Consider the following 13,626-nt stretch of genomic DNA (forward strand, 5'->3'; position numbering starts at 1 on the left):
TTCCCAAATGGGAGCCCTGGGGTACTGCAGAAGAAGGAATGAATTCATCCGAAAGAGCCGAATCATATCCAATAAAGAACTTCCTGTTCTTAGGTGAACCAGGAATACCACTCCAAAAGATTTTCTTCCACTCTGTAGCTTCTGAATTTTTTTATATGAATATTATAATAATTATATGAATATTCATATAGACAATTCTATAAGTTTTGATCGAATAAACACAATTAGAAATTTCACTCAAAATAGCGAATACTAGTAAATTAGTTCGGGCAGTAGCAAAAAAAACGTGGAAGGTGGAGGTGACCCTGTAAGGAAGAGTATCTCCCAAACCCCATAACATCGCTACCCTCTCGGCCTTCCTTGAGATGTCAACATAGATTAAACAACTAAACATCCGCTCACTTCTACCGGCCCAGCCTAGACTGAGTTGGCTATTTGACCTTGGTCGGCTATTTTCTTGGCCTGGTGGAGGCTTTGATGAAGTTGAAATACACGCAATCAAATGGACACCTGCCCACTGCTACCGGCCCGGCCCAGCCCAGCCCGGACCGGTCGCAGTGGACGGGTGTCCATTTGATTGTATGCGTTTGACAAAGTATAAAAGGCCGGTCCGGTCGTAGTGGGCGCCGTGCTTAATCCAAACGGACCGGCATTCCATTTAATTACGTATTTTGACATCTCAAAACATCCGGACCTGTCCAGTCGCAGTGGGTGCCGTGCCTTCCACAGAAAATTTTAAATTGGCAGAAAGCCCTGGCTGCTATCGTCACTTACAATGCCATGAACGTATCCTAATTCTAAACGTAATGTCTTTGATTATAAGAGTAACGTTTTTTATACTCTACAATTAATGTCTTTGATTATAAAATAGTCAATTTTTTAAATTTGCTCTATGGCAGTGAAAGAACGAGTCCAAAAATATAACACTACATATTTTTAGACAATCACAAAGGTACGTAATGTGTGCGTCGCGTTGATACGATTGGGCCACGATATTGTGACGTCAATTTAGCAGCTTTACGGAGGCAATGATAAGTTTATTTACGTCAGGAACATAACAGCTGACTCATCCAAGCAGAAGCATTATTATTCAAAAGTTGTTAGAACTTATTAACCTCTACAACAGTGTACGTTTCTCTATACGAGGTTATGTATAGTTCTGTCAGAGAAGACAATGTATCATAATGAAAGTCCTTTTGTGATTGTGTTATATTTTTAATGTTTTTGACTGTCTTTTCGTCATTTCTAAAGTTATATGTGCTATGTAATTTATTTATCCATACCAATTGAATGAAAACTGTGATATCAAACTACCCTAATAACACTCAAGAAGAGTTTACCATGGTCTAGTTTGTGAAATTAAAGACTAACAGATTGGTTCTAACTATTTTTAAAATTAGTTGTGTTTGATATTTTAGCCTAGGATATTATTGGAAGAAGACATGCGTCCAGGAAACAGAAGACAACCTAGGTTGGAATTAGGAGTGATCTTGTTGCTTTCAGAAATGTTTAATATGGGTTTTGGCACAATCCCAAGAGTTACTCTGTTTACAATCCTAGGACAGGTACAGTACTTTTTAATTACTTATAATATGTACATTTTGGTATCAGTGAGGTCAATGGCTGGAGTCTTTTTTAACCCTTTTAGTGCCAGAGATAAAAATAATGTTGAAAAGTGATGATTTATTTTTTGTGTGACTATGTGAAAAATGCCAGAGGGTTTTGGATGAAAACACAAGATTTAAAAAAAAAATGTACCTAAAAGTTATTTTTGATCATAAAAAGCTTCTTCTTTTTAACCCTTTGACTATATGGTATGCATAAAATGCTGAGCCAAAATGCCTGATTTTGCAAGAGTCTGGTTAAAAATTAATAAAAAAATTATTTATTGGTATAATGTCCTATAGGTTTTTGTTTGTTTTGTAGATAAATATATTTTCTTTATAAATGTAATAAACTCATTAGTTATTTAACGATTTTATACCAATAAAAAAAAACATTAACACAAATTTTGTGAGCAAAAACATTTTGTTTTTAATGTTTATTTTGTTTACATTTAACACAATGTAGTTATTGATTTTTTTTTCTTTTTCAGTTATGCTATCTTATACTCCATTTAATTCTTTACAAAAAGACATAAAAATACTTTTTTTATACTTATAAATAAAGTTTTTGGAAAATAAATATGAAAATATGAACCACTACAAAACTACAGACAGTTTCTTGTTTACAGACAGTGTCTCAAGACTTGGATAGTATTTCCGTTGTTTATCAAGACTTGTTTATAAATTGTTGCCTAAGTAATAACAAAGGCTTTCATCTCATCAGTAGTCATTGGCAACCATACCCTAACCCTCTTTCATCGAGTCCGAATTTTTTTGAATGAACTGGTTTGCATACCTATTTGTTTCTCTTGTCAGACTACTAAACAATAATTCAGTAAAAAAAAATATTAAAACAAACAACAGGACTAGATCCAGGAAGAGGCATATACGTTTTGGTCCAGGGAGTTCGTTGTATCCAAAATCTTCGTCAGGCCCAACTTCAATCAAATCGGAGGGGGGTCGAGCAACCGAACGTCAATAGGCGCCAGCTCATCAAAATTGTTTGTCATGTTTGGGTTATCAATGTCAGGGGAACTGGTCACTATAAATAGGACTTCTTCCTTGTAGGCCTACGCCTAATTTCAACCTTTTCTGATTACCTTGTAATTCAGGATGTGTTCTCTTATTAGGCTTTTTAGGTGTGGATGTAAACATTAAGCCTACATTGGTATTAGACGAATCTGATTCATTATCAGATGATGGTTAGTAATCTATGTCAGCATCAGTATCGTCTAATTCTGAGGAAGAATCTTCAAAAACGTTAAGATCACTCTCACTGTCTGAATATTGGTAATTTGTATCTTGGTCACCCTCGCCTAACCCTAACCTAACACTCTGTGTATTGTCTACACTGCTAATGCTTGAATCTGATGCCTGCAATGGTCTTCATTGTCAGCGATGTTTTAACGACTCATTGTAAGTTTATAAATTAATATCACTGAACAAACACAAAAACTATACAAACGTATTTAGTAAAGTACTAGATGCTTATGATCATCATAACTCACGGTCAAGTCATTGTTCTACTTACACACAGACTAGAACAACATACACAAACAAAATAATATGAAGATACTAACAATACAAACCAATTTACACTTAAAAACATTCAAAATTTACGACACCGCAATCGCGATCCAACTGAGAAAGTGTTGTATTTTAGTTAGTTGTTTACAATTAATTATAGCTAACTGTTTTAAATTTATTACTACAATAAAATGAATTCAAACAATACAAAATCATTCTTGCGGTATTTGAGTAATGGCCACAACTACATTGGCGATGACCTTGCATTAACTTGTTTTTGTCACTGGCTGTCAGACATGCTAATTCTTCAAAATAGTGTAAGTATGTTTTACTCAGTTTTGTTGTTACATTTAGCCTAATAAACACACATATATAGTTTTACTCATCATTAAATTATTACTTTTCAGATATAAAAACAACTGAACTACATTGTAATATGAAGTACCTATATGGTTGTTCAGTTCACCATTTTGGTTTGTTATTGTTTGGTAGTTTGAGTTATCAGAAATATCAATGATTCAATTGTCGTGGTGGCTACTTATCATAATCATAATCGCTACAGCTATTCTGCTCATCCTCCTGAACATAAATATATATGGTATTAGTGGGTGCAAATCACAAATAACTATGATTTTTAATAATTTAATTGTAAATGTTAATTTGTGGTTATATGTGTGTATTGTGCTTCTTGTTATCTATGATTTTTAGTGTTATCTGCTCTCAATAGCTTATCTTGGTGTTCTGTGGTCAGATCAGCATAGTACAGCACCACTAACTGTCCCAGGCAGTAGCTATCACTGCGTCATGGATAACCATGGCATCCATTACGCGACTGCGATACATTAACTCTATACTGTCATTTAGTTTTGAAAGTTATTTACGTATTTCATTGTGGATTACGTGTTAAAATATTAGTAGAAAATTAATTAATTTCCTTTTAATTGGTCATTGTGTTTTTTCAAAGTGAGAGTATAAGTTAGTCATGTAATCGTGTGTTATTTTTAAATTAAGAAAAGCTATTTTTATGTGGTCACAAGTTACCTCATGGTATGTAAGTAGACATGTTCATACAAAATTTGAAGTTATGGTAACGTTATTCTTCCTTATTTGTTAATCTTATGTTTGTTTTTTACACTATTTATTCGTTTGTAGAAAGTTTGGTTCAATTTGTTTGTATAATTCAAATTAATTTTTATCCACACCTGTAACGAGATTTGCAAAACTCGTCTTTTTCCGCTCTGTGCATTAATTTCACAATTACCTACATTTTATTACGTAAATATTGAATTTAACAAGCCCACCAGATTTAAGTGAACTTTGTGGAAAATTTAAGTGAATGAATGCTTTTTGCCTTACCTAGTATTCTGTATTGAGCCACCAATAGAATTAAAACTATCAATTTTTTATTCAAATAATCAGTATTAAACCTAGGACCATCTAGACCAAAAGAAATTCTGGTGATCCTCATTTTCCATGATCCATTTTTTTTTTTAATTTTGCATGCCCTTTGAGGATTTAGAGATATATGAGCTTTGTAGAGGTAATTAAAAATATTAAAGGCCCCCATTTACGGGAAAGGTACTATGACCTCCCATTTCAACCTTATACAACATGGGATTTTTCACAGCAGTGTGTCATACCATAATCCTAGTTTTCATCATTGTACATCACTACTGCTGTTCATTTAGCTGCTAACCTCACACCAAAACGCAAACTCCCTGGATACATTTATGGCTACATTAATGTCTGTTCAATTAATATGTTACGCTTACATAGGCCCACACACAAAAATACAATATACTTATAAAATAGCTGTAGTGTAAACAAAATGGTGTGAGTGAGACACGATCCATACAGCTGATAAAACAGAAACAAGGGAGGCCCCTCCTGCGTGTGGCTGCTCAGATATTTGCTTCTGCACATGTTTCTTTGCAAACAGTTTATCTATAGTCCTTCTAGTTTCTTGTCGTTATCCATTATACCTATTACATGGTTGGTCAATATATTTTTACCATTCATCAGGATTGAAGTTTTCCACATCTTTGAGAAACAGATTCATTATGTAGTTATTATTGAATCTATTTGTTAATTATTGACGTCTAAAACCCAAGGGACTGGAAAAAATCATTTTTGTCTTTCTGTTCGCACAATGTCTTAAAACAGAACTGACCTATAGACTTGAAATTATGCTTGAAGCTTCGTTTCTATATAAGCAACATCGAGTTTGATGATGGTAAATGTTGGCCATGTAATTTGGCTGAGGGTTAGGTGAATATTTTTACATTGGTTGTTATGGGTAATCATGATAGCAATGAGAAAATCACAGAATAAATTGATTTGTAAATATGAGTACAATCATAATATGACTTCTTTGTCTGAAGTTTATTTTTGACAATGGAAGAATTGTGAAGGAAACAGGATTTTTCCAGACATTTGTCATTGTTTAGTGAAACAAAAAATCAGTAACACTACATTTCGAGATCTGCAATCTGGTCTCTTCTTTAGGTAAATAACTAACCTAACACATAATTACAAACCAGCTTAAAATAAACAAATCATACCAGAGCGTTGTGACATGCCAAAGTCAGGAATCACAACCACCATGTTGTGTGTAAACTTCACTAACTCTAAAATATGCACTTCATAAAAAACTAAACACAACACTAATTAATAAAACTGAACTACAGAATACAGGTCACAATACGTCTGCATTCATCGACCAACCACCTATGACTGACCAGAGGCCAATAGCAAATGGTGATCATCACAGCAGAAATAAGATGACATGGTACATTTGTGAATAGACTTTCAACGTCAAAACTTACTAGTTTGTCCTTACAGATGGGGATTTTGGAATGGTGAGGAGTTAATTTAGATCTTAATATATCTGAAAAATTTGCTTCGTGTTTTTTTAAGGTGTTTGCTACTTTGTGTTCAAATGAATCAGTCGGGTCTTTATTTAAAACTATATATTTGCAGTATTTAAAGTTTCCGCAAAATCCGCTACTGAGTCAGGTACAACAGTACCTTCATCGTCTGGAAGTTTTATTTTAACCGGGCATAGTATGACATTTTAACTTGTGATACAGAAACACATGTTGCCTAATGAATTGAGCTAGGACTTGAAATTTTACTTCCAACCTCAATAGAACCTGTATATGACACATGGTGTGGCATAATCGTTCCTTATTTTATTTTAAGACTTTGGCATACTTTGTATACCAGATTTTGTAGGCTAAAAAAGTACTTATTGTATCCATTCCGGTTTAGCTGTTAAATGTTAAATGATGTTATAGTTAAAAATGTAGCCAATTTCCATTTTGTTGGTTATAAAGTAGTAAAATTTATAGATGTAAGTAGTCATTATAATAATCTATGCCCCTGAACTGCACTTCTGTGTTTGAAGTTTATTTTTGACAATGGAGGGATTGTGAAGGAAACAGGATTTTTCATCATTTGCCATCGTTCAGTGAAACAATAAATCAGTAACACTACGTTTTGATCGGTTAGGTTAGTTATTTACCTGTAGAAGTGATCAGATTGCAGATCTCGAAACATAGTGTTACTGATTTTTTTGTTTCACTGAACGATGGCAAATGTCCGGAAAAACCCTGTTTCCTTCAGACTAGATTACTTATATACCATTCCATCATTCAGCTAAATTAAAAAGTGTTTGCCCAGGACATATTTTGATATGAATGCATCATCAGGTCTTTCATCATATGGAATTTGTTGATCAACCAGAAGGAGTCATCAGGTGAATTTAAATCATAACACATCACAAAACATAAAAGTAAATGAAAACACACAACAGACAATATGTTTTATATTTGATTATATTTATTGACACTGATGTTAAGAAATTAATGACATACGTTTTTATAAATTACGTTGAATCTAAATTAGAAATTTTAATTTCTGATGTTTCACGCTAAAACATAAGGATAATAGTTTTGACAACAAATATATTTTCAAAGCTGTGAAATGCTCAATCAGCCTTTGTTTTTTTGATTGGGCAGAAATTTTACAGGTTATATATCTGGGAACAATTTTTTGTAGTGTCATCAACCAATCAAGAATAAAAGCTGAAAAACAAGACACCATACCCTAGTATAGTGAGAGGAAATGGTTACCAATAAACAAGTGATTGATGTGAATAGTGATAAATAACAAGTGCGAGCACACATTGTACAACTAACTGTTAAACTACCCTAAAACATTGAGAACTAATGAATCTTGAAGAACTAATACTATATGAACCATAATTTTTCAATGCTCTTATTAAATTTTACATTTGTACCTAATTTATATTGATATTGATCATATCCTGCAGTGATAACTACATGATAAGATTAAAATAAGAAGTAACTGCAATGTAAATTTGTTTTAGGTTCTCTTGTACTTGGGAGTGATAAATGTTCCTTGGTCCAAGTGGGACGTCTGTATCAGTGGCGATGCGGTCCTAAGAACTAAGGACTACAGACGTTTCATACTCTCCACATTTGAACATGGGGATGACATGCATCTGTATTACAACATGATATCATTCATCATCAAAGGGCGAACATTAGAAAATAGATACGGGAGTTCCAATTTTGCAGTGTTGCTGGCTTTTTTAGTGGTGATAACTAACAGCTTTTACATTGCACTGGCTAAGTTTGGGAGTGAGTTTTTAGAAGATTACTCAATGATGAGATCCTGTGCTATTGGATTTTCAGGTAAGTTATATAGGTTGCTTAATAGAAACATTTTTAAGTTAAAGTTGAAGCTGATTTTCTACAAATTGACTTCTTTCCACTACCAAAGATTAGTGGTATGCTTAATAATCTAATAGCCAGATCTAATAATTAGAATAGCCAGAACCAAACTTGCATAATTCTATTACAATTTTACTATTTTAGTGCAAGGGATTAGTTGTATTTTAGAGATTTGTGTGTAAATGCCAAATAAAAAAAATATTTGTGTCCAAAACCGTGGCCTAAGCGTAGTGAGCTGTTCTAGAGTTGAAGTGTGGAGATAAATTGTGTAGGACAATGATTTTATTTTCCTTAATGAGCATAATTTTGATATTGTTTGAAAAACTTTTGATGCGACTAAGAATATTCTAAGTACCGTTTACCATAAATGCAGCTTCCTGTGACAATGTTTTGGTGGTTGTTTGACAGATGTCTCATGCAAGCAACTGTGGATATGTCATCTCCTTTATTCTATGGTGACTAAGTTCTGTTTTATGCTATTTTAGCACAATCGTTGAAGGGTATACACAAAAATACTCGCTCTGCTCTCTGTGTGGTTTTTGTTTTATTAATCTGTCTGTGGTTGGCACTCAAGATTTTATGCCAGCTGGAAATGGGTTTCCTAGATAATTATTTAGAACAGGAAGGTGTTCAAAACTGGCATGTTTATTCTTTTGTTAAGTTTGTTGTGTATTGTAGTGATGATAACCGAGTATACAGTATTTTTTTCAAGTCTCCTAAATAAGACATTAAAGTAGGGGGAAATATATAAAATTTCATAACTTTTAATTAAAAGCAATGAACACAGCCACAAGAAGAATGCTTGACCATAGACAGGAAAGTTCTTCCAATAACTGTGGTGGTAAAGCATTGAGTTCATTTGTTGACCAACTATTACATCCTATTTGAACATGTTAACCATTAGCTCTTATTCAAGATAATGTCATTCTGGTAACCGGTGATGTTAGGAAAGATGCTAGTTGATTAAATTCTTCTTCCATCTACATTTTGACTGTACATGATGTAGGCCTACTCCTAGAGATATAACAAAAAATCAACTTAAAATAGGGAATCTTATCAATAAAAAAAATTACAGAAAATATTCCCTTACAACTAAAACAAGAAAAAAAGATTAATAATTTTGTCACATGGATTACCCTCAGTATTCAGTTAGATAGAGCTAAGATTTCAGAAGTATGGTGCTGGTAGTAGTTATTAATGACCATGCAATCAACAAAGCATGAAACACTAAGATTCGGCTTCCACATCTTAAAGTTTGAATTATTTGTAATTTGTAATCTCGAATAGGAATACATTTTTCTGTACTGTTGGCTATGAATGAAAAACGCCCCTTGAGATAGTAGCATAGTAACATAGAATGTTTTTGTTGAAAGGTGTGCTGTTTGCCCTGAAAGTAATAACAACAGCAGAAACAGCACCTGGCACCGCCTACATCATGGGACTGCCCATGCCATCCAAGTACGCTGCCTGGGCAGAATTGCTGATCATCCACTTGATGGTGCCCAATGCCTCATTCATGGGTCACCTGGCTGGTATACTTGCAGGCTGCCTCTACACCAGCACTTTTATTGGCAAAGTAATTGATTCGATCATCTCCAATATAACAGGTACTATTGTTAGTTATAGTAATTTATTAGCCTATACATATATAGGGATACTCTGACAAGTGTTCAACTCCATAATAAAACAATGGAATGTTTCCTCTAAATTACTGTACAACCTTAATGGCAACCCTTATACAAGTTTCAACTGAGATTTAACAAAGAAATTGGGAAAGCCGATAGTTGCAATCTACAACATCGGACTTTATTGTTTATTAATAACTGACGTATATTGCCCGTCATCAGTTTGCATATGCATAATTGTTTATGCTATTAAACCGATAATCAGTCTGTTAAACCATTACATGTTTGGTTTCGAAGCTGGACGACTGACTTGAAATCAATTGTGTTTTACAACTTCATTTGTTGATTATTTGCTTTGACCAGTTGTCGTCTGAAATGGCGTCGCAGCAAGATCATATTATATCTTCTAAAAGTTTTAATAACTTTATGGAGAACATACTCTGAAGTGATTGATGGTAAAATTTGATGACGATATTATGAGTGAATGTAGTAGTGAAAGTGGTGAAGAATAAATTCAAGAAAATTATTTGATATGGCCTAACCTTCAAACTTGGGAGTGGAAAAGGCAAGCAAATGACACAGACATTTATTTGTAATGGTAGATCTGGTATAAACCTAATTGGAAATGTGTGAATATATACTTAGGGACAAAAAAAGTGGGACACTCAATATTTTTCAATCTTTTAATGTTATAACTGATGTAAAACCAAAAACCAAATTAAAAAGTGTTCTTTACACATTTCTGCAACAAAGGAAGAACGATGTACAAAGATTTATTCGTAATTACAAGTTAATTCCTAAAAAAAAATAAAATTCAAAAAAAGGAGAAAGAAATTAAATGGTTAGAATGATTTTTTCTTGAACTTGGAGTAGTCCAAAGGCGTTTTAGTATCTTGTGTTCCCACCTCGGGCTCTGATAGCTGCCTGTGGTCTGCGACCGATACTGTCAATCAAGCCCCGTATCACCTCCTGTCCAAGTTATTCCACTCCTCCTGCAGGGCCTGGCCAAGCTGTTGCAAAGAGAGTAACTTATCTCGAAGATTTCTAATTGCTCTTCCCATGACATCCCAGATGTGTTTTAATGGATTAAGATCCGGGCCATTCCATTACTTCAATTCCAACTTCACGTAAGTAATTTTGCACCACCCTTGCGGTGTGTGGACGAGCATTATCTTGCATCAGCATGAATCTAGAACCCACAAATCCCGCAAAAACCACTACATGTTCTGACAAAACCTCTTCCACATACCTTTCAGTATTTAATGTTTCTCTATTAAGAATTACAAGCTCAGTGTGAGCCTCTCTTGAAATTCCTCCCCAAACCATAATGGATCCACCATCAAAACTGTCTCTTGGCGATATTGCATATTGAGCAAACCTCTCTCCAGCCCGTCTCCACATTCTTTCATGATCGTCTGGTGATCTCAGGGAGAACCGAGACTCATCGGTCCACAGCACTGGTCTCCACTGCTCTGCGGTCCAATTTACGTGAGTTCTAGCAAACTCCAAACTAGCTCTTCGGTGGCGCGGGAGCAGCCTAGAACCTGTAGCTGGGCGATAAGCTCCAAATCCCACCTCCTGTAACCTTCTTCTAATTGTTTGTGTGGAAACATTCACTCCACGGGCTCTCGTAAGCTCATTACAAACTTGAACTGAAGTTCGGAACCGATTTCGCAAACTTACTGACACAACAATACGATCATCTCTGGCACTTGTTGTTCTGTTACGGCCTGATCCCTGCCTCCTTTCATAACTTCCTGTTAATCTAAAGTGAATCACAGCTCTGCTTATGCTGGATCTAGGGAACCCTGTGATGTTTTCTACTTCTCGCAATGTTAAGCCACTATCAACTATAGCAACAGCTCTGGCACAATCTGTTGGTGACAGAGGCATTTTCTGTTGTTGTATAAGCTGGGAATGACCTGCAGTAAAGAATAGACACACAGACTGAGGCAGGCAATGATCACAAAGGGGTTGAAAGTTCACTTCTGAGCTGATAAGGAAGACATTATTTTAGACTCATGATAAGATTAGCAATATTAATAAAGTAAGCAAGATGTTTCAGGATAGATTTGAAACAATTATGTGAGGAATCAGGTACAGATAAGAGAAATGTAGAAATATTTAATTTTAAATAAAATATTACACAGTTAAAACAATTTAAAAGCTTGTCCCTTTTTTTTTGTCCCACAGTGTACTTCAAATATAAGGTAATAAAATAAAATTTTAATATGTTATATGTTGTTTAATATTTTTAGTTGACCCTAATCACCCACAAGACGACTTTCATTGCAAAATGAGAAACTAATTCGGTATGGTACAAGGATAAAAATATTTTAATTTTTATTGGCACTAAATGGGTTAAATCCTATCTGTGACCATATCACTTTTTATCAGTATCATGTAACTACTAGCCTTCCTTAAATATGTTATGTATAATAACTGTTATGTTTTAAAGAAAGTTAAAATTATTTCTTTTAATAAGAAACCAAAAGTAGTAATTTTTACATGAACTAACAAAATTGAAATAGATGTTACTGATTATGTATGATTTGTAAAAAAACTCAAATAGTAAGTATCGTACTTCGACTGAAAAAGTACATATTTTAAGCCATCCAGGCAGAAATAACTGCAAGATATGACATGCGTTTAAAATTTTAATAATAAATTTAAAGCTGCAAGAAATATAATCAAAAGAGAAAAACAGAGGTCAAAATTATAATTATATAAATATTTATAAATTATATAAAGCTATAATTATAGCTTGGAGGTGAAATAAGAGTCAATTCCAAGCTAGCTATAAAATCATTGATGATATTTCCCAGTGTCAATACCACAATCATATCAACAATAATAGTAAGGATAGGTCTATATTTTTAAATAAGTACTTGTCATCCAGTCTCGGTTATTTAGACTCTAATTTTAGGTGGTGAAATGTTACAGAATATGATGTTTATAGATGTGTCTCAATATTTAAAACTTTAATTTTGAATATGGGGATAGTTCTGGATTTTCAGTTACAATTATAAAATAAATAATTTGTTTATAGTAGGGCTTTTATCATTCTTTTACAATATGATACTTCAGCAAAGTATCATCCCTGTAGTGTTTTAAAAATAAGTAGTAACACTTCTGTATAAACAAGGGAGATGTCTTGTGGAGGATTCGGGTGGGGGGGGGGGTAAAGATTAGAATTGATGAATTCAAAAAAAGGTTTAACCCATCCTACATTCTACATTCTATCAATAATGTTTTAAATAGGTGATATAATGTTCATCTGACCTACCAGTCTTATGTGTGTTTATAGGGTGGCCAATTTTCCATGAGCATCAGTCCAGGTTCACTCCTCCCAGCTCCAGTTCCTACAGCAACAATTATGACTCACAGGGTTTCAGAGCAGGTGCATATGGTTCACAATTTGGTAATAGTGGATTCAACGGCTTCGGTCCCAACATATTTCAAAGGACATATACAACAAGAGAGCAAGAGTATGGGTGGCGTTACTAAATTTTAGTGTGAAGTTAAAAATTAACATGTGGTCTTAAGATTGTTGTTAACAAGTGTAATTATTGTAAATAATTGGAATATTTATATAGATTTTATAAGTTACCATAAAGTAAATAACTGTTTTATATTTTTCTACCTTCTTAAATTATTTATCCCTTTTTGCAGGTATTCTCCATTTTTTATCCATCTGTAATCATTGCAGTAAATTTGTTAACACCTTTAATATTTGAAAATAAGCTTGTATATATGAACTTGTTTATATATAACTTAACAAGTTCAATTATATATGAACATGAGGTTCATATCAACAATTTCTACAGAATGCTCAGATTCTTATACTTATATCCTTCTATGTTTAAATAAGTTTTAAAAATACCTATACAGAGTCATCGAAAAATAATGCCTAGATTTAATAAAATTATAACATCAAAACCTTTCATGTTAAATGAGTAATTCTTTCACTGGACGATAACTGGAGAACGCAAGTTTTGTTTTTAGTTCGTCTGATTGTGTTTCCCTGTCTTTGTGATGGGCAGACAAGCTGCGCAATCGTCAAGGTCAGCCGGCCACAGACGCGCCGCCGCCGCTCAGTACGATGTTGACCGT

General features: G+C 33.9%; 1 protein-coding gene across 2 annotated transcripts; it reads left to right on the plus strand.

Annotated features, from left to right (window-relative positions):
* The first annotated feature begins 1,034 nt into the window (after positions 1-1,034).
* LOC124359553 (rhomboid-related protein 4-like) lies at positions 1,035-13,153 on the plus strand. 2 transcript variants are annotated; one of them, XM_046812396.1, is made up of 4 exons: positions 1,035-1,565; positions 7,522-7,849; positions 9,262-9,495; positions 12,821-13,153. In XM_046812396.1, exons 1-4 carry the CDS (start codon positions 1,443-1,445, stop codon positions 13,018-13,020), a joined length of 885 nt encoding a protein of 294 aa, XP_046668352.1. In that variant the 5' UTR covers positions 1,035-1,442; the 3' UTR covers positions 13,021-13,153. The 2 variants fall into 2 exon arrangements, with proteins under 2 accessions (XP_046668352.1, XP_046668353.1); XM_046812397.1 differs by lacking the exon at positions 1,035-1,565 and adding an exon at positions 3,979-4,178.
* The last annotated feature ends 473 nt before the right edge of the window (positions 13,154-13,626 follow it).

This window comes from Homalodisca vitripennis, chromosome 4, assembly GCF_021130785.1.
Source record: "Homalodisca vitripennis isolate AUS2020 chromosome 4, UT_GWSS_2.1, whole genome shotgun sequence".
NCBI lineage: Eukaryota > Metazoa > Arthropoda > Insecta > Hemiptera > Cicadellidae > Homalodisca > Homalodisca vitripennis.